Source organism: Microchirus variegatus, assembly GCF_963457635.1.
Source record: "Microchirus variegatus genome assembly, chromosome: 11".
NCBI classification, from domain to species: domain Eukaryota; kingdom Metazoa; phylum Chordata; class Actinopteri; order Pleuronectiformes; family Soleidae; genus Microchirus; species Microchirus variegatus.
Window position 1 is genome coordinate 22137032 of NC_139812.1, and position 21900 is coordinate 22158931.

General features: G+C 42.1%; 3 protein-coding genes across 3 annotated transcripts in view; 2 read left to right on the forward strand and 1 right to left on the reverse strand.

The window, feature by feature from the left end:
• LOC310934230 (regulator of G-protein signaling 7) overlaps positions 1–2185 on the forward strand; it is a gene marked incomplete at its 3' end in the record, with an annotated part of 74893 nt that extends 72708 nt beyond the window's left edge. Inside the window, exons 16-18 of the mRNA XM_083897911.1 lie at positions 187–373; positions 1601–1690; positions 2165–2185. Of these exons, the coding sequence (XP_083754037.1) occupies positions 187–373; positions 1601–1690; positions 2165–2185 (298 nt within the window). The remainder of the gene's footprint in view (positions 1–186; positions 374–1600; positions 1691–2164) is intronic.
• A 3120-nt stretch (positions 2186–5305) lies between these two features.
• Positions 5306–11199, forward strand: grem2b (gremlin 2, DAN family BMP antagonist b). Its single transcript, XM_083897912.1, has 2 exons — positions 5306–5570; positions 10456–11199. The coding sequence occupies exon 2, from the start codon at positions 10457–10459 to the stop codon at positions 11045–11047; it is 591 nt and encodes a 196-aa protein (XP_083754038.1). The 5' UTR covers positions 5306–5570; position 10456; the 3' UTR covers positions 11048–11199.
• Positions 11200–12591: 1392 nt separating this feature from the next.
• Positions 12592–21900, reverse strand: part of LOC310934247 (uncharacterized protein) — a gene marked incomplete at both ends in the record, with an annotated part of 38019 nt that continues 28710 nt past the window's right edge. Inside the window, 5 exons of the mRNA XM_083897940.1 lie at positions 12592–12618; positions 13625–13706; positions 14628–14777; positions 15587–15638; positions 20913–21005. Coding sequence (XP_083754066.1) covers positions 12592–12618; positions 13625–13706; positions 14628–14777; positions 15587–15638; positions 20913–21005 — 404 coding nt within the window. The remainder of the gene's footprint in view (positions 12619–13624; positions 13707–14627; positions 14778–15586; positions 15639–20912; positions 21006–21900) is intronic.

Below are 21900 nucleotides of genomic sequence, written 5' to 3' on the forward strand. Positions count from 1 at the left end.
TTATGTTAAAGCTGCAGTGCATAAGAATTATGCAATCTTATTTATATCACCCTGGAAATGAAGGATGCTTTCACGAGATTAGTTCGAAAACAATAAATCACTCGTTATTGGACGTGAACCCCGGGTTAAATAAAAGTGCACATATCAAGATGTAACTGTCTTACCGTCTCTTATTCTGGTCCGTAGGTTCTGGTTAGCAGTCCAGGAGCTAAAGAAACGTCCCATCAGAGAAGTTCCGGCTCGGGTTCAGGAGATCTGGCAGGAGTTCCTGGCTCCCGGAGCGCCCAGTGCCATCAACGTCGACTCCAAGAGCTACGACAAAACCACCCAGAATGTCAAAGATCCCGGACGCTACGCCTTTGAGGATGCACAGGTGTGGGATTATTCCAAATCCATGTACTTACATCCATAGTTGACCCTTAGAACACAACATTTTGGCTGCTGTTCTTTTCCATTTTGTGTCTTATATGCTCTTTTTCAGCACAACCTAGAGACAATCTGACTATACAAATTAGTGCTGGACACTAGGTTGACGCTTTTCCATGACGACTGAGCGGCTAAAGACGCTTGTGACGTCATGTATACGTCATGTGCCGTGAGTCCAAGCACCGGTTACCAGTTAGCTCCGTTAGCTCCTTTAGCGCGCCTACAGTCGTACTGGAGCGGTATGTTCTTTTAACGAAAAGAGCAGCGCTACAAATAACCAGCGTAACTGTGTACTGCGTATGTGTTCCTCTGTTTTTGAAACTTTGCGTTACTTTAGAGACTAATTTTAACAATCCGGAGTCACGTAAACATGACGTCACGCGCGTCTATTTCCGATCAGTCGTCATGGAAATGCGTTAACTAGTGCTGTGCAAAAGGCATGACACGTTTCTATGACGACTGCCGGGAAAAGACGTGCATGACGTCATGTTTATGTGCCGCTACACAGGAGTCTAGGCACCGTTTACCAGTTAGCTGCATTAGCTCCTTTTAGCGCTGGTTAGCACGCCTACAGTTGAACTGAAGCGGTCTGTTTATTAAAGGAAAAGAGCAGCGCTACAAGTAACTAGCGTACCTGTGTACTGCGTATGTGTGCCTCCGTTTTTAAAGTTTAGCGTTACTTTAGACACTCATTTTAACAATCAGTCACGTTAACATGACATTTTTTTCCAGTCAGAAGTTGTGCGCTAACGTTAACGCGCCCAGCACTAATATAATTAAATAAAATAAATACCTGACCAAATAGTACAGAAATTTGGAAACACGTCAGTGTTTCAAAGTTCACTTGGCTCATTTTTATGAACAAAAACAGAAGAAAAACTATCATTGAACTATGATTTATCATATTATAAACTAATATTTAATTATTGTTACTAAAAATGCTAATCATAAGTCTGATTCAATAAATTTTTAAAGCCTGAATATGTGACCTATAAAAAACACACACACACACCACCAGGATGTCCATATAAGGAGTTGTGTATTATTACCATGGTAAATGACCTGTGTGGCACTAATGGTTAATAACAGTGGTGGTTTATATGCAGTAAATCAACCAAATCACAGCTCTGATTACAACTTACCTTTGTTGTTGTTGTTGTTGTTTCTTTGACAGGAACACATCTACAAGTTGATGAAGAGTGATTCTTACAGTCGTTTCATTCGTTCCAGTGCCTACCAGGAATTATTACAGGCCAAGAAGAAGGTATTAAAACACAACACAAACACAGAGTCCACACATAGGTGTGGATGATGATGATGGAGTAGCTGATCAGAACTCCTGGCAGGCTTACATATATATACATATATATATATATAAAATCATTATGAATAGTAAAGAGGGGGAAAAAAGTACGGCAGAACATGAGTAATCATTGAAAACGACGCAGGTGTATTTACGTACGTGCTTAAAACCTGCTGTGTTTCACTCCTCCTACACTTTATTATCACGTCAAACTGGCAAAGAGGATTCTATTATCATAGCTGTGGATATTTTAAAAACAAAAACAAATCCCACACATTTTTTTTTTAAAGTTCACATTATGTTTTTTGCTTTTTGAGCAGTGCACTAGAAGAAAAAAAAACTCTTTATTTGTACAGTTTTGCCTTTTTAATGACGACAGAAGAGTCCTTTGCACGATAATGACTTCACTGAACGTCTTCTCTCTTGTTCTCGCAGAAAAGTAAGAACTTGTTCTGAAGGCTCTTGCTTCCAGGTAAGATTAAACACAAACATCACATTTACTAAACCACTAGTAGAAGAAGAATATAATATAATAATGGTGTTTTGCCCTTTACTGTTTAAATGTACAGTACATACAGAGGCGATAAGAATGTGCAATGTAGAGCGTCTTATATCCTTTTTTTCCAGTATAACCTGAGCAAAAAGTACTCAAAATGTTTAAAATCTGATTGAATTTGTAAAATTTGGAAACACGTCACAGTTCAAAGTTCACTTGTCTCCATTTTATGAACAAAAATAAAATAAAAACAATTCTAATTTTGCAACTTCTGCACAATAAATGCTACTTTAAATCACTGCTAAAAATGCGATATATACAATTAATCATATCTTTGACTGAACAACACATGAAGACTCATTTTTAAAGGCTGAATATGTGACCTATAAACACACACACACACACTCAGGATGTCCATATAAGGAGTTGTGTATTATTCCCACGGTTAACAGTAACGGTTAATAACAAAATCATTTATTTTAAGTAATGCTGGGCACGTTTACGCCGTTAATGGCGTCAACATTAACGCATGACGCGTTTCCATGACGACTGACAGGAAAAAAGACGCGTGTGACGTCGTTTTACATGACTCCCAATTGTTAAAATGAGTCTCTAAAGAAACGCTAAACTTTAAAAACAGAGGCACACGTACATTTACTATTTAAAGTACTTCCAATTTTGAATTGTGTAATTTCTAAGATTTTGAGAAAAATCTTAGAAATGAGACAATTTGTAGCGCTGCTCTCTTCGTTTAGTAAACAGGCCTAACAGAGCTAACCGGTAAACGGTGCATGGACTCCGATGCCGCGACACGTATCCATGACGTCACGCGCGTCTTTTTCCGGTCAATCTTCATGGAAACACGTCAACGTGCGTTAACCTAGTGCCCAGCGCTAATTCTAAGTGACAAAGCCACCATTTTATCGCCAACAGTTTTTAGCTCATATGCTAAAGTCAACACTTTTAACCCTAGAACACTATCGCTCAAATTCAAAACAGCATCACTAACGCCGGGTGATTTTTGCCCGAGATAATAAATACACCCAATAAAAAGTCATCAAAATATATCAAAACATGACGATACATGACAAATTTGAGTAGTGTTCTTTTATTTTAAACGGTGTCATGTCTAACAAAATGAAAGAAAAGCATCACGAGGGGAACTATATAAAAATGCTCCAAAATTACTGAAAAATTAGGAATTTGGGAACAAAAAAAAAAAATTCAAAAAAATGATTTGCTCAGCGATGATGTTCTAGGGTTAAACTGAAAGACTTGTGTCGTTCTTCACCAAAGACGACCAACAATCATTCATTAGATTTGTTCCATCTCCGTTTCTCCTTCCAGGGGAAACCACTAGCATCCAAGAGGCTGACCAGTCGTTTGTCATCATGCTAAAAAAAATTCCACGCCATCATCATCATCATCATCTCTTTCTCTCTCTGGGACACGGATAGAGAGAGAGAGTGAGGACCATCTCATCTCTTCTTCGTCTTCGTCGTCGTCGTCTGTCCATCTGCTCTTGGCTCAGTTGACCAACGATCCCGGGGCCGTCTGTTCGTCTGTTGTCCGACCGGATGTTGCATGTCCACGGAGAGGGAGCGTTCCTTCTTTCTCGCTCTCCTCTCTTACAGTACCTGCTATATTTCCAGTATTTCCCAGAAAGGAGGTTTTTTTGTTTGTTGCTGGACTTGTGAGGACACGGATGGACTGAAAAAAATTTTAATTGAGAAAGAAAAAAAGGAAAAAAAAATAATCCTGTATTCCATCGTTAACTTTCTGGATCGGAAGCCCCGCCCCCGTCCCTCTCTCTCTCCAATGATGTCAGAGAGAAAAAAAAGAAGGGGAAGAAAAAAACAGAGATAAAAAAAAAAAAAAATGACGGCTGAAAACTGACGACGCTAAACAATGTCATCGCTTTACACGGTCTGGGAAAAAATGTTGTGCAGAATGAATATACTATATATATAAATATATATACATATATTATGATTCTTCTTATTTATTTATTTATCGTGCATTTCTATTTTACTTTGTATGATTTGATTGCACTACGATACTGACTAGCACACACACACACACACACACACGCGACGGTTGCCATTGCACTTGTAAAGTCACATTCAAGATGACAAAAGCTGTTTTTTTCTCCTGTCTTATGTAGAACATGATTCTTTGTTATTCTCTCCTGCATTTATTTTTATACCATATTTAAAGACACTTTTACTTACTTGTATTATTAAAGTTGGCCCTCTATCTGTTACTATGGGGCTGGTTGTGGATGTCATTCTTTTTTTTAAAAATGCATTTAAAAATATCTCCAAAATGACTGCACTTTTCTTTTACACCACTAGAGGGGGATGTGTTATTTTCTACAGCAGGGAGCAACAGCAGAGTGCAAACACAGTGCCTTTTTCAGGGCAAAATTAGGCTTTGTCATGCAAAAGTATCATCACTTTCTTAAAGGGGGGGTCAGGGTCTGGTTTGGGGGGGTCTGTTGATATTATTTCAGCTCTTTGAAGGCGACGACTGAGCCTCTGTGCCCGGTGGTCACTTCAGAAAAAGGGCCACAGACAAACAAGTCGCGAGTGGCTCTGGATATAGATGCATTCCTGCAGTGATTTATGAATGTGTCAATGAAAGGAGATAAACTGCTGTTTTTTCAATAACAAACATGTCCATAAAGGAGGGAGGAAAGGAAGGGGAAAAGTGTCATTTTGTCAGGTTTGGTGCATCATGGACAGATAGGTATAATAATAATAATAATAGTAAAACAAAATATTACATAATAATATTAATTGGGGGGGGGAAAAGAGAGAGAGAGAGACGAGCATGTGGATGAAAATAAAATAATCTGAAGCCTGGATTGATTCACACAATGACCAGGGCCAATAGGAAGAACCCTCCCAGTCTTGAGGAGGGAAGAGGAGGTGGTAGGGATTCAAACTAAGGCAGGGTTTACACTCAGTCAAAAACTCTCAAAGACAGACCAGAGGCTCCACTGCACTGTTAACTGTGACTTTAACCTGGAAGCTGCTCTTTTTGAACACAGGAACACGAGGCGACAGACAGACAGAGATACACCGAGACGACAAGAGGCGGCAAAGAAAAGATACCGGTTTTCCTACAAAGATGGTAAACTGACGTGGTGTCTGAGACTCTTGAAGGTTTAGTGGAGACAGAGAGAGAGAGAGAGAGAGAGAGAGAGACGGGGTGGAAAGGACAAGCCTGAGGATACTACAGATTATGTTGCCATGGAAACCCAAACTTGGAGCCGGGCACAAGGAGCAGTGAAGGTGGACGACCATCCTTGACTTCAACAGTGACGCGCTGCTGTGGTGAGAGGTACATGAACCATGATTAACTCTATTTAACTTTTAACTAACTTTATTTAAATGCTTTTTTTGGAAGACGTTTCTGGAGATGTGGTAAAGAAACAGTGCACATTAATTCCCCTTTTCATGCTTCATACACAAATTTATTTGTATTTGAAATACCCCATTTTTTTAAAACTTTGTTTGCAGTGCCTGCGAGAAAACTGTGTAAATAGCATGTGCCCATTTTCAAAGTTGCTAAGAAAAAAAAAAAAAAGTGGAGCTGAGCAAGTGCCGCAAGGACACATCCCACTCCAGTGTGAGACCCACAGAGTGACTCAGCAGAGCGAGTCTCTTTCTGAGTGACTCAGCAGAACCACCGTGTAATCTGAGCGGCAGCAGCTATGTCGTGGGTTCGGTGCCGAAAAAAACGACGGCTCCATTCTCACTGGGGTCATGTATACATAGCAGAGAAAAGAGAGAAAATCATGCCTTCAAGACACTGCAAGGTGTTGTGGATATAAAGTGTCGAGTAAATCACTATAATTAGAGGCTGGAGGTTCCAGGGAATTAGTGTTGTGAGTGAGAGAATTAGTGAGCGATGACAGAACGTTATACAGAGAGATTAAGAGCGGGGGTTAATTTTTTCCAGCGGTTATGAAAAGAATATGTTGTGAACCTATAGGTGTTTGTGTGAACTCATGTGTAGACTGATGTGTGTGTGTGTGTGTGTGTGTGTGTGTGCAGTGAACGGCTTCTGATCCCCTCGTACAGCTCGGTGGCGACTGCACCACCTCGTACAATCCTCTCCGATGTTAAAGAGGGTTTAGCACACCGACAACACTTTCACTTCCCCGCAAAGACAGTCAAACGTAATATTTTCATGGCGACATTCTTAACCAACGTTGAGAGGTTGAGAAGTTTCCACGCGAACAAGCGCCGTGATGGGATAATCCCTGGGGGGGGGGAGTGGATTAAAACTTGCTTTGCGTTTGGCTTTTTCTTTTTAAAATTTACTTATGATAACAATAATGACAATCAATATTTATTTAGACCCTACTTTATTACAAATACAGGCCTCTACCAAACGGTTGAGAGGTCTGTTCATAATAAACCTGGTTTGCATAATTCATTAAGTGTCAGTGAGTTCAGCTTGATGCTTGATTTTTCAATGAGATATAGTGACTTAAAGTGTGGTCGACCAAATGGTTGAGTCGTACCTTAAAGGGTAAAATAAAGTGCATTTTAAAAGTACTAAGTATCAATATTTATTTATATAATTAGACTCTACAGTATTTCAGATACAGGCCTCTAACAAACAGTTGAGACGTCTGTTCATAATAAACCTGGTTTGCATAATTCATAAAGTACAACATTCAGAACAAGTCCCATTAAGTGTTAGTGAGTTTTTCAATGAGATATAGTGACTTAAAGTGTGGTCGACCAAATGGTTGAGTAGTACCTTAAAGGGTTAAGGGGGAAAATAAAGTGCATTTTAAAAGTATTAAACAAACCCCACTTTAAAGCGAGAGTTGACGGTGGCGTTAACCGCCGCGGCCAAGTGGCGTCGCCAACCCCCCCCTCATTTGTAAGGAAAAAACCGCCGCGCTGTGATAACATCTCTAATTGGCGTCCTCGTCCGTCTCTAAATCACTTTACAGTGTGTTACGGCGAGAACCAGAAAAGAGTCGCAGCTCAGAGAGAGAGAGTGAGAGAGAGAGAGAGTGAGCATTAGATCTGGGCTGCTAGTCATTACCGAGATGGATTGTGGTGACAAATGGCCGCTCAAATTGCCTAAAGCAGCCTCCTGGCGATGTTGGCATTAAACACATTTGCACAGAAAAAGAAGCCCCCCCCCCCCCCCCCCCGCAACCTCCTCCTCCTCCCAAAAGGAGCCCCCACCAACTCCCCAACTGTTAATGAGCCAACAGTGGAGTGGAGTTTGGGAAAATACAATCCGCAAATGCAGATAATGACATGGTTCCTCTTTGTGTAATTGGCTCGGAGTGAAAACATTTCATTTACCTCTTTATATCCTGTGTGTGTGTGTGTGTATGTGAGGTCACGTATGTGTGTGTGTGTGATTGAGGTCGGAGTTGCACGGTGAATTAAATGCACTTCTCGTGTAATTAAGTGCATTTAAGCAGTCTGTGTGTATGAGACTTTGTGACGCAGCGATAATTGAGGCATCAGGTTTTGTTTGCTTTAACCTGCCTTTGAAGACGCCGGTGGGAAGATGTTTCACATGGTTTTAGCTCCAGTCGACATCTGTGCGTACAAATTTCTTTTTTTAAACGCCTTCGCACGATTCTCGTTCTGAAATGACAGAATATGTGAAATATTCAAATGCTTACCAGGTCAGTTTTAGGGATTTATTTGCAGGACTTTGAGATTATTAAAAAAAAAAACCAACCTCATTGTTCTGCTGAGAAAATAAAAAACACAAGCATAGTATTATAATAATGCTGCCATTCTGAACAACAGAATATAACAAGCACCCACTGTTGATAATAGCTGTTTTTGTGTGGAGCTCAGCAGTCTCGCTGGTATTTGAGATTTCATTAGAGGTCTGAATTTTTGGAACCAGGGTCTGCCGCAGTTCAGTGAAGCACATCCCAAAGTATTTGTGGTTCTGGTAAAACATAAAGCTGTGTTTGTGGACAATATTAGTGTTTAGCAGACAGAAAGGTCAGGCTTTTTTTTTTTTTTTTTTCTCCCTCAGCATTAACACACACACACACACACACGCACAAAAACCACAGTCTCCTTCCGTCTTCCGGGACGCTGGCGATTATCGCCGTGAGAGACGTCGAGATACAGAGTGACAGAAAAGTGAGGAGACAAACAGCTTGTGGAAAGATATACAGCTGTGGAAGGAGGGCATTAACTGAGCATGAAGCCCAGGGGGGGCTGCTTTTGTTTCCCAGTAGGTCATTTGTCCCAAACCCTCCATCATCTTTGCCTCTTTTTTCCCTCCGTCTTCCAAACCAACACCCATTCAACCTCAGCACTAGCCCCCAAAGCCCCTGAATCCCCCCCCACCCCACAATTTGTCTTTGCTGCAGAGATTGATGAGGAAAGCTTGGCAGGGCCACCACTGTCATACTTTGCGCTGAGTTTGGGAGTGGGGAGGGAGCGTCGGCTGCTGCCGACTGTACGGGGGTCATCCGTCATAGCCGTGTGTACACAGTGACTCGGGGGTCATCCCTCCAGAGTCCGTTTGCAGACCGTAGCTCTCCACGGTTACAGCCAGGGCGCCTCTATGGGGCGATGGGTGGAGGAAAGCTGAGAACAAGCTGAGCCTGCAACACGGAAGCATGGCCCCGCTTTTTTTTCTCGTGTTTAAACACAATACAAATGAGAGCGTTGCACATGGAAGGTAGATCGCTGGAAGACGGAGTGGGGTCACGGCTCCCTGCATGCTGTAGGTGGTGGAAGGACCCAGCGGGAGTCTTTGGTTTAGTTTTTCTAACCTTATGATGGGCGCGTAGGCGAGCGCGCTGGCTCGCGTGCGCGTATACAGAAGAAGCACAGATCTATCAAAAAATAGACTTGCGGAGAACACTTAAATCTGGCTTCTTGGCAGGATCGTACGCACGATCCAACATATTTCCTTCCTGCCTAAGGTTTGAGCTTCCAACGAAGACACAACAAAAACAGATTCAAGAGATCAGATTTGCAACGAGGACGAAGATCTGCCGCGTCAGTGGAACGCGAACGTATTTCCTTTAGATAGGATTCATAAAGCAGCTCTCGCGCGGCTGACATACAGCTCCCTGTCGGAGTGCACTCGAGCTGCCCGAGACGGTGATATACAAACTTAAGTGCTCGTGCAGCTCGGGCAGACCTGCCGTGACCTCGAGGTCAAGGGCAGAAAAAGAAGGGGAGGCCAGAAAACAAAGAGGAATATGATATAGTAATTTGTTCCATGTCAGAGTTGAGCTGCTTGTCCGGGAAAGAAAGAGGAAAAAAAAAAAAAATCCAAAAAATTTACACAGCAAAGAAGATTCTCTGAATATGAGCAGCCAGTGGCCTTGAGGCCGTTTGGTTCTCTGTCAGATTCTCTGACTTGATGTCATGCGATGCTTGTCAAGAGCAACATCTGCTGGAAAGATGCTTGAGTGATGGTCAAAAATGTGCTGGCACAAATACTGACAGCGTGCACACACGGGGTGGACGCTCCAGGCCGCGCAGCAGACGGACGGTTTTCTCCGGCACAGACTTCATCTCTCTCCGTCTCTCTCTCTCCGGTGTGCGAGAGCATGATACAGAAGACACTACGGTGATTATGGACACGGGTCATTCCCAGTTCACTTTGCTCCATCGTATATCACCAAAGAGTAAAAGAGTGGACTCCCAAAGGGCACTGTAGAGTTCCCCAAACTCTTCCCCTAATAACATGCAGATGGGGCCTCTCTAATGCCTGTTTACATATCTGCGGCATAGTTCATGACTAAAGTAAGCAAAGCCCTAATTATTTTACCCGGCGACGGGACCAATAAAATCAACTTCCCCTTCTCGTTATGGGTGTTTAAGTGTATCCTTTGATGGCAGGGCTTTGTTTATTTTTGGAAGAGTTGCGTAGCCGAGAGGAAAGCAAATACAAGTAATGACACAGAGATGCTGACAAATGGGGGCCCTGGTGATGGATTAATTTCCCCGATGATGCCTCGGAGGCCGGACTCCAAAGGTGGTTCGACATGAATGCACTTTGGCACGGCTGCAAACACGGTCGCTAATACGAATGTCGTGTCGGCGGCAGCAGCGGCGCGACTGTTTTGTAGGACCCGCATACTTCATGCATTAGCGTTGCACCAACTCAACTGTTCATGATTTCGACTTCAGCAGATGTTCGATTCTGTTTAGACATGTAATGCATAGCAATGTGCCTTTTTCTTTTTGTTTGTTTGTTGCAGAATGCTGTGGAGAATAACTATCCCAGTCATACTGGCTGGGGTGCTCTGCATCACCGCAGAGACCAAGAAGCCCCGGCCGCAGGGATCCATCCCGTCGCCGTACAAAACTAAAGGGAACCTGTCCTCGGAACGCCACCACCGGTTACTGCAGCAGAAACCCGAGGTGCTCTCCTCCAGCAGAGAGGCCTTGGTGGTGACGGAGCGCCGCTACCTGCGCAGAGACTGGTGCAAGACCCAGCCGCTCCGGCAGACGATCAGCGAGGAGGGCTGCCGCAGCCGCACTGTGGTCAACCGCTTTTGCTACGGCCAGTGCAACTCCTTCTACATCCCCCGCCACATGGGCCCCAGCTCCGGCCACGGCCACAATCGAGGCCAGGCCTCGGGTTCCGGCAGGAAAAAGCACAACAACAACAACAACAAGGCCCAGGAGCCGTTCCAGTCCTGCTCCTTCTGCAAGCCGCACCGCATCACACAGCTCACGGTGCAGCTGGACTGTCCGGACCTGCAGCCGCCCTTCAGGCACCGCAAGGTGCAGAGGGTCAAACAGTGCCGCTGCATGTCTGTGGACGTGAGCAGTCATGGGAAACTGTGAAGATACAAAAAAAACATAAAAAAAAAAAAAAAGGACATCTGAATATTGTCAAAAGGCAGACGCAGACAAAGACTTTTGCCAAACAAACGCTGGCTTCAAGTCCAACGACTCTGCATCGTGTTTGACAAATAACGGCCTGTTCCACCATAAAATGACGTAAAACATGGAGCTGGTGCTGCTAAAAGGCGAAAACATTGATTTAATCAGAGGCTGTCGGTGAGAGGAACTTTGATGCATGTGGCTGTGCAAGAGACACTCATGAAGAAGCCGTGACGTTTGTCGTTTGTTTGTTTTTTTCCCCACAAAGCTCATATCTAACAGTTATTTGTACATTTTCTAATAGATTTCTTTGTGTAAAAGTCATAATTATCAGTCGTATGGAGACCAAATAGGTTATATCGAACTTCTATTTGTACATGTGCTGATAGAAAAGTAAGTTGTAATAAGTTGTGAACCCTCCACGACAGTTTCACAGCCCCCATTTTTTAATTAATTGACTGTTTTGGAAGTATTTTATCTGCTATCCTGCTGTTTTCTTTTTCTGATGAACACATCTGTGTCAAGAGGAGGATTTCAAGAAACACAAAGCGACACAGCGGTGACCTGTGAACGGATACTGCAGCATGTGTAACGGGGGTGCAATGCTATACAGTGTGCATATTCTCTCTGTGTGTATGTATGTATGTGTATGAAAAATATATTAAATCTATTTCATATAAAACCACAGCTGTGTGTTCAACAGTGATCTAAGCGACAAACAAACAAAAAGGGGTACATCATTGCAGAATTGCTATTAAAAATTAATGCAATCTCTTTAATTCAATAAATATCTTTTTTCACGCACGGCCACGGATACAAAACATCTGGTCGGTGTTGTGAATGAACGTCACAACGAAATCACACAAAGTCCTGAATTAAACGACAGTTAAGAGTTCTGCGTCTGATCACATGACTCGGGGCTGCACGTAAAACAAAAAGGTAAAAATTAGTCCAGAAACATACTTCATGAAAGGATTATGAACGCTGAATTGTCTTCTTTTTATGTATTATTTCAATCACATATCCATAAAAAGAACCTCTGTTCTGCAGCACTCGTGTGTGCGATAAGGCACTTTCTCTGTCTGGCAGGTAAAACTGTGCTTTTCACCATTAAAGGATAAATAAACATGACGTGCACTGTGCTTCTAAAGCAAAGTAGGCGTGGACGTTTGAATAAAAAAGGAATATAAACGACATTATGGCTTTTAAAATAGTGAGAAAGCTTGGATTTAGTCTTTAGCTACAAAATGACTCATTTTCATTGAATCATCGCGGCATTTTCTGATCGCTGCTACAAACGAGCTGGCTGAGAATCGTAATTTTTAAATTCCACGCTCAAACAACGTAATGTCCACTTTGAACGTGCGTAATAAAAACAGCTCAAACAAAGACGGGAAGCAAATAAATGTAGAATGTAGAAAAAAAACGTCGGATGACTCATGCGCGATTGTACAAACAGTGCTTGTGCAACGGGGCTTGATGATGATAATTTTCCATTTTCTGCTTCAGATCTTCTGACCCAGCTTTGCTTTCTGTGGAATAAAATAACAGGTTCAGGAGTTATTTACAACAGGCAGCACTGGCACTTATCTCAACAAGCTGCCGCCGCTGCTTCAGCCAACAGTGTTGTTTCTGTTTTTATGCCCGAGGTGAAGAGATAATGTGCAACAAGGAGGAGGAGAAAAATGAACAATAAAAGGGCAGATGCAGTTAACGAAACTACACTACCGTTCAAAAGTTTGGGGTCACCTATACAATTCGTTTGTGTTTTCCATTAAAAGTCACACTTATTCATCAAAAGAGTTGCAAATTAATAGAAAATATAGTCAAGACATTGACGAGATTAGAAATAATGATTTTTAGCTGTGCTAACATCATTGCACAAGGGTTTTCTGACGATCCAATAGTCTTCTAACACCATTAGCAAACACAATGTACCATTAGAACACTGGAAATGGGCCTCTATACACCTATGTACATATTAAAAACCAGACGTTTTGCAGCTAGAATAGCTGTTTACCACATTAACGATGTATAACGAGTGTATTTCTGATTCATTTCATGTTATATTCATTGAAAAAAGTGCTTTCCCTTCAAAAATAAGGACATTTCTAAGTGAGCCCAAACTGTTGAACATAAGGTTATGTAGAATAAGGTGTTAATTTGTTCTTAATGATTACTAATAAAGGGATAGTATGCTACTGATATATGTTAGTGAGCACATAGTTAATGGTGAATATCTGTTACCAATAAAAGTGTGATTATTTGCAAAAGGTATTGAATTTGCTGCACTATGCAACTCCACCACTAAATGCCACTAAACCCTATACACTGGTTCGAACACCTATGTGCATATTCCATTAAAAACCAGATGTTTGCAGCTAGAATAGTCGTTTACCACATTAACAATGTATAGAGTGTATTTCTGATTCATTTAATGTTATATTCAAGTGCTTTTCCTTCCAAAATAGGGACATTTCTAAGTGACCCCAAACTTTTGAACGCTAGTGTATATAGAAGAGAAGTGCAAACACGTACTATTCCAGTGGCATGTTTGGGTTTCACGCTGTATGAAGCCTTCTCTCTGGCCTGTTTGAAGCAGTCCTCCGCCATTTTGACCCTGAAAAAAAAAGGTCAGTCGTAATTATGAGCGAGATTCCGACGCACGCGCTCCTGAAATCCACTATTTTATCCGCTGCAAGAGGAAGATTACAGCTTGGACCGTGATGAATATCGGTCATGAGGTATTTGGCTACAATGATCTCTGTTTGTCTGACGGCCAATCCTCCTCTTTTCGTGTGACTCACACTCTGGTTTACTACAGCGTGGAGCATGTTAGCGATGTGTTAGTGCAGCGGTTTACACTGACAGACATGTGTCTCTCCTGCGCTCATTACACCAGCGCTGATGTTTGCCAAACACTGCGTGTCCATACAGCGCCAGTGAGGATTGATATCTATAGCTGCTCTGGAGTCGAGAAGAAAAGGGAAGAAAAAAAAAAAAGCAGGAGTGGGTTGGGACGGCCGCCTATGGCAAAAGGGCAAAGAGCTAATGCTTTCAATTTTGTTTTTATTCGTTTCTACTGTAAGAGCGATGCATTGTGACATTTCCCTCCTCTCACAAAATACATATCACAGTTCAATCTTCATTTGGCATAATGGACCAATTTGCTTTCTGTTGATATATGCAGCATTATCTCTATATTCATCAAACCACTGGAAGCTAACTGAATGCTCCATGTGTTTTTTTCATTACCGGGGTGAGGACATAGATTCGGGTCATTTCACCTCCTTTCCCTTCATGAATTTGAATGAATCCGATACGATCGCCAGCAAAACATGAGACGCAGCGAGAGTCTTTCGTTGTTCGGAAGCGTACGCTTGAGGAAAATCCTACATGTTGTATTTTATGTTGGGTTTTTTTCCACAATGACGGATCGGGGTTATACCCTTCACTGAAAATATGGACAAATGAATGAAAAGCAGTTGATTTTAGGCTCATAAATGCGAGAGTTTAACGTCATTTTCTGAAACCTTCTCACCGTTCCTGCAACATCAGACGATTGTGCTTCTTCCACTGGTCTTTGAAATCAGTGGAAAACTCGTGCCAAACGGAGAATAACGTGTTTGGAGAGACCTCTTTCTCTCCTGCCTTGGGTTTCACCGAGAACGACGAGCTCAACTCCAAGAACCTGAGGGCAGAGAAAGAAAAAATAAAGAAAAAAACATTACCTCAAGACCAAAATATTACAACAGGAGATTGCAGAAACCTACGGCAACCGTTGCAAAACCTGGCAGCGCTATGCAAATATGCAAAATAAGAAAGTTAATCTTGGAATAATATGTTTTCTTTAAAAAAAAAAAACCCCAACCGATGATGACTCAGCATTCAAGAAATGCAAGTACTGACAAAAAGCATAGCGTAGTCATTCTGTTGTGTTGTTCTAAAGGATTAATTTCCAGGCCTAAAATAAAACTCATGCATCTACAGTGTTATACTCCGTCACAGCGCTCCCTCTCGTGTGCTGAGGCTTAACTGTGAGGGGGGGAAACATGCACACGACATGCAGACAATGGCAGAAACCAGCAACAGAGACGCGCGTTAAAAGTGTTGAATGTGTCGGCCATTTGCAGTGGATCAATACGGCGGACAGGTTGGGCCCTCTTTTGTTTGGAGTGCGCTATAGGAACACATTCCTCGCCAGCAGAAACAGAAGCCTGGAGCCAAGGCTGTCTACTCTCGCTCTGCTTAGATAAACAACGCAGACACCGCACACGGGGCCTCCCGTCTGCTGATGGCAGCGTCCATATCGCTGAAGGAACTGGCAGGGGCCAAAATATTGACAAAAGCAAACGAGGCTCTATTTCTTCACGGCGGTGGAGCATGCATCACCTGAAACTGTACTTTCAAATTAAGAGCTTAATCACTGCTGCGCCATGTGTAAAGGAAGTGAAGCGGCTAACAAGCTGCAGGGAAAACTTGTAAAGACGAGGCCCTTACGTCTTCTGCGTGTCCGTCAGCTGCGTCTCCTGCGCCTCCAGTTCTGTTTTAGCTGCAAAGTAAAACATTTTAAAATGAGACAGGATTAACATTCCTCGTAGCAAATGCATCCTTCACCCTCTCACCGTGCAGTCAGGTAGGATTCCACATGTCACCATTACTTAAACCAACAAGTCTTTTCAAGGTCAGTGTTGTGCCACCAGGTTATTGAGTGTCGGACTGTCCGCTGTTGCACAACTGACAAATGAGCGCCGCAGACCCCGGCACAAGTGCTTCTTTGTGCAGGGGCCACTTTGAATGGAGACAGATGACTGCATGTGTGTGTGTAGGTTTTGTGTGCAAGAGGTGTGAGAAAGGGTAAGAAAAGTGGAGTTGGACAACACGGTACCCATTAGGAAATACCGTCTTTCCAGCTGGCCGCAACATTTATCTGGTTGTGCCATCGGGATCAGTCCGACTGTGTCGCGACTCGTGATATAAGAGAGCGGCAGTGAAATGTGACAGCCTCAGACGGGGAAATGCCACAGGTTACTCGCGATCAAATTTCACTTCTACGGGCCTGAGTTTTAATACAGAAAAGAGCTGCGGTGGAGTCGAGCCAGCTGTATCTTCTGGTGGTCCACACTGATGGACAATTGACAAAAAAGTGAGACAATAAATTCTCCCACTCAGCTTCTCCGTCCCCTAAAGGTCAATAACGCGTAAGCTGCTTCAGCCTGAAACAGTCAAATGACCAGGAATAAACTATGGCCTTGTGCGAGCTCTCCAAGATACACATGACATGTCGATGGGACGGGGGAATCTTTCCTGGCACACAAACCTGTGTTGTGCTCTTATGTTGGGAATATCTGGTTGCTACGTGTAATTGAAGCCAGAGCCACATCTAAAGATCGCAGGCGAACCCGCTGAGACCGGCACTATGCTTTATCGTCCACTCCACTCCTCTAAATCACTCCGTAAGCCCTCGATTGTGTCTTTCCGCGCTGACGGCTCATCAATAAACGTTGACATATCGGTAAATAACGTGGACGGATGGAGCGTCCTAAAAGCATCTTAATACCGGACTGTGTTCCATCCTTCAAGCAAAGAGGTTTCAAGATTCTGCTGAGTGTGACACGGAGCTGGACGACATCGCATTGACCAAAAGAAACATCTATTTTTAGGAATATTGAACAGAAATTCCATTGCAGTATGAATTCAGTAAGTTGCCATCTGGTTTCCTATTGTCAAGACATGAACATCATGTGGTGCTACAGGGCAAGATGACTTAAAGGTCCAGGGTTTATTGGCAGAAAATGACTCTACTCCCCATGAGTATTTGTGTATAAGAGTATAATGGCTTTAAAATAGAAAACTTAAACCTTTGTAGTTTTTGTAATGAGCCTTTTATTTTGTCGCACTATTAAAGAAGAATATAAAAGAATACACTTAAAATCATTGTGACGCTGCAGGGTTGGATTTGGATTAAATTTGACCAGTTTTTTATTTATTCATTTACTATTTTTCAGATCTTATACTTAAGTAAATGTGTTATGATTGACAGAAACATAGTGAAGAGCAGTGCAGGGCTTTTTATTGGCGTCAATTTTATTTCTTTTTTTCCAATCCCAACATCCTGTGTTGTTGTGGGAATGAGACATCGATCTCAGATCCACTGTCTGATGATCGAATAACATATTTATCTCATGGAATTTTGGGTGAAGTGGCCCTTTAAATGTCACTAATTCTTACATTCAGGACCTTTAACATCATATCCAAAAGAAATTAATGCAAATATTTGTATCTTAAGACCCTTGTGTTGTCATTACTTGGTTCGATGTTTTAAAAGTCCATTTGTTCAAGTTTAAATTAAGTTTATTGTGAGATTATTAATCCATGGTTTCCAAGGCCCCCCTCAGGGGGGCGCCAGCGATCTCAGGGGGGGAGCAGAGCTTTGTCTGGCCTAAGATTGTAAGATTAACAACACCTCTGTGACCTCTGAACCTTTGTGACATTTACCGCATCAGGATGTCTGAAAATCTATATTTATTTCTTATGTAAACAGGTGTGTGTGCATGTTTCAGTTTAAAGTTTGGTTCTCACAAAAATAGACTTTGTTAAATGGTATTTCTGTTTCCATTTGATGTGTTTTTGCCATTATAACATGCATCTACATACACTGTGAGAGTAGGAACAAAAAAAACCTCAAACTGATGTTTATTTTTTGCACATAAAAGTTAATGATTAAGCATTTTCCCCTTGTGTGTGAGGCTTCAGAGACAAAAGGGTTGAGAACCAGTGGCCTACATGACGATGATGTCAAAGCAGCAGCAGCAGAGTGGTTGGTAAAAACAGGAGGTGGGTTTGACAAGTCTTACTAATCTTAATGTCCATCAGAAACAGATTATCACATGGCCGGTGTTGCTTGCAAGTCACAGTGACTCCATCAAAAGGTCTGCATGCATGAGAATTTGTGAAGCGAGTGGGGAAAATTGAGCTAGACCAAACAGCCGAGCTCCAACAAGTCCGCTCCCACTGTTATTCTGTGGTTAGTTTCATGGTCAGAAAATAAACAAAAGTGGCTTAAACTGTGGAGCCAGCAACAGTTTAACCTCAGGGTTTTTTTGAAATTACAAAAATAACAAAAATAAGACATTTGGCTGTTGTTCTTTTTTTTTCCACCACAGCAGTGGAGGAACCCCAAGAATCTTGTCTGGAGCCGACTAAGTCACATGTCCACATTACGGTGCTTACATTGTGCTCACAGAAGAAGGAGAGAGAGAGAGAGAAAAAAAACCTTGTCATTTGCATCAAAGAGAGAGCTCCCAAACACACAGAGAGAAGGCAAAGAGGGCGGAGGGGGAGAGGTGGAAATGGGAGACATGCTTTCATCTGCAGACTTTCTTAAAAATGGACAGTGAGCATTACCACGGAGGAACATATGCTATATATTATGCTCTCATTTGAATACAAAAGCAGTTGGTGAGAGGCCTGTGAGCCGGGTCCTTCAGACAGATTGGACACAGTTAAGTGAACGTAGCGAGGGTCAAAGCCAAAGCGACGCAGAGAACGGCATTGGGCTCATTTTGTTAAAACAAGCAAAATCGAGTCTTTACATGAGGAGGAGGAGGAGGACCCACACGATGTTGTTGTTGTCAGATCGTGGGGATAAAAGCATGCGTGTATGACATGTGGTGGTGGACGCATACATTTTCCATACTAATATCAAGAACATGGCGAGATGTGGTTTCTTTGCTTTGGCAGGAGAAACCGGATGCTTTCACTGCGTTTTCAGAGGAAAATATGAAAATTAAATGCACCTTTTTTGTGGTTTGTCCACTGATCCATGATCTTATTTTTCATAAAATAAAAATAAAGAAGGTCGTCGCCTACAGCTGAAAACTGGGGATGACCGAGCAGCTTGAAAATGTATGTAATGAGGTCCGACGAAAGCATTTTTTATTTGTATTAAATGCCTTCCAACACAACTCAGTAAAGCAGTTTATGTTTGCTAGGATGTTTATTTGCTGCTGCACCTGTTTTCCGTTATGCTTTGTAGTCTTTTGTAAGCCCACGCCGGCTGGGCACAATTTGTTCCATGACACTTTGAAAAAAAAAACAAAAAAAAAAACTTGACTCATTAGTCGTTAGCCTCGTCGAGGAAAAGTGTGCTCCTAATTTATGATCAATTTAGAATCTTCCTTGTTTTTTTTTTTAAACTGGCCTCTCAATAAACACCACTCAGTGAAGAATTTCCTAATAGGAGCGCAGTGACGTCAGCATGGCTGGAAAAATAAAAAGGACAGAATCTGAGGGGAGGGAAAAGCAATAGAAAATAATGGCAAAATTCACCACAAAAACATTTCATGATGTCCAAAATACTAAACAAAAGGGATCATGTGCTGAACAAGTCAGTTCAGTTTCAGCCTCTCAGGCATCCAGCTCTGTCCTCTGCAGTCAATTTAACAGGCTGCACGACAGGTTCACCTTCCACTTTCCTTAATGTTCCTTTGTGGCAAAGTGAGACATATTCTGGTTTACGAAAAAGGTGCAGAGATCGAGACAAACAGCACAGCTACCAAGAGCAGTCACAATCCATCATAGAAAGATCAGTAAACCCCCCCCGAAACAATAGCTGTGAGTTATTCAGCACAGCACTGGAATAAACACACGTCCCTATGGAAACAACACTGAGTGAACCCTCGTGTGCGTCTATCAACAAGAAAACAGCACAAAACAGACCTGGAAATGTGTCTGCAGACATGGAGGAGCTACATCACAGAGGAATGTTCAGCTTAGATATTCCAGGGTCAAACCAGCACACAAAGAGAAAGATCTTTTAAAAGTAGGATCAATAACGTATCTATCTATCTATCTATCTATCTATCTATCTATCTATCTATCTATCTATCTATCTATCTATCTATCTATCTATCTATCTATCTATCTATCGAACCAGTGTGTAGGGTTTAGTGGCATCGAGTGGTGGAGTTGCATAGTGCAGCAAATTCAATACCTTTTGCAAATAATCAATCACACTTTTATTGGCAACACATATTCACCATTAACTAGGTGCTTACTAACATATATCAGTAGCATACTATCCCTTTATTAGTAATCATTAAGCACATATTAACACCTTATTCTACATAACCTTATGTTCAAAAGTTTGGGGTCACTTAGAAAGCACTTTTTTTCCCAATGAATATTACATTAAATGAATCAGAAACACACTCTATACATTGTTAATGTGCTAAACGACTATTCTAGCTGCAAACGTCTGGTTTTTAATGGAATATGTACATAGGTGTATAGAGGCCCATTTCCAGTGTTCCATTGGTACATTGTGTTTGCTAATGGCGTTAGAAGACTATTGGATAATTAGAAAACTCTTGAAAACCCTTGTGCAATTATGTTAGCACAGCTGAAAACAGTTTTGCTGGTTCTTTGACGAAAGGGCAAACATATTATTTGGAATAAAAATCATTATTTCTAATCTTGTCAATGTCTTGTCCATATTTTCTATTCATTTTGCAACTCTTTTGATGAATAAAAGTGTGACTTTTAATGGAAAGCACAAAAATTGTATAGGTGACCCCAAACTTTTGAATGGTAGCGTACGTGCTTAATATTTACTAATAAAGGGCTAGTATTCTACTTGTATGCATGTTAGTGAGCACCTAGTTAATGGTAGATATGTGTTCCCTAATCTTAAGTGTCAGCCTTTTATTTTGCATTCAATTTCTATTCATAGACCCACCATATTTCTTACATTCTGGACATTTGGACAGTTCAAACTGTCAACAAAACATTACTTTCACTTCATCTGGGGGAAATCGGGGCTTACCTTGGCAAATAAAGGTGTCCATCTTGTCCTTAAAGGGCTGCAGGTTCTCTTCAGAGGACAATTTGCAAACTTTCTCAGTTTCAGCTGAGCATGCTGAAACGAGAGATGATCATGATGAGATGGGGGAAAAAGTCTGTCAGAGCAATAGAGCAATAATATCCTATCCAGAGTTTCTGTTGTAATGAAAAAGAAAGAAAACACACACACACACACACACAGTGCACTTCACCCTGCTCGAGCGTGCTTTGATAAATTCCTGTTGAATAAGTGTCAGTTAAGAAATAATGACCCATGATGACTAATAAGGCACCATTCTGGAACGGACAGAGGCCTGCGCGGTGATCCCGGGAGAAACTTAACGTCACGCACGATCTGCAAACGCAACAGATACACAAACTCAGCTCAAGGCCTGAGAGGTGCAGAGGCCATGAGATGCTTGAGGGAACAGGAAGGTTGGGAATAGGCAAATGGTAATTTGTAGACCATATGGTGCTTCAACCTAAAAGGTACACAGCTCTCTCTCTCTCTCTCTCCACTGCACCGCTCGCTGATGTCCTTTAGGCCAGCCAAGGCCATTTCTGCACCGCCTACCGATTGGAAGCTCCCTCTGGGAACTGTCATCGAAGCCGACGTCTGCTAGAGCGCTCAGCTGGCTCTGCGAGTAATGAAGAGCTCTGCAGGTATAGCATGTGATGATGTATTTATGTAGGGACAGCATGTGCCACTGCCGCTGTGGTCAGAGCAGACGCAAGTCCAGTTTTTTTTCCCCCCGCGAGCAACTCCATCTTTATGAATTGCAAATAATGAACAGCCTCAAGAATCATTATGGCAGAGGAAAGACAATATTTGGCAAAACACGGATGAGGCGCCTAATTGGTTTAGCAGCAAAGATACATAAAACATGATAGAGAACAGACCAGGTTTGGGGAATTGTCGATGGAGCTGCGTGCACACATACGCATGTACATGCCTGCAAAAAAATACACTG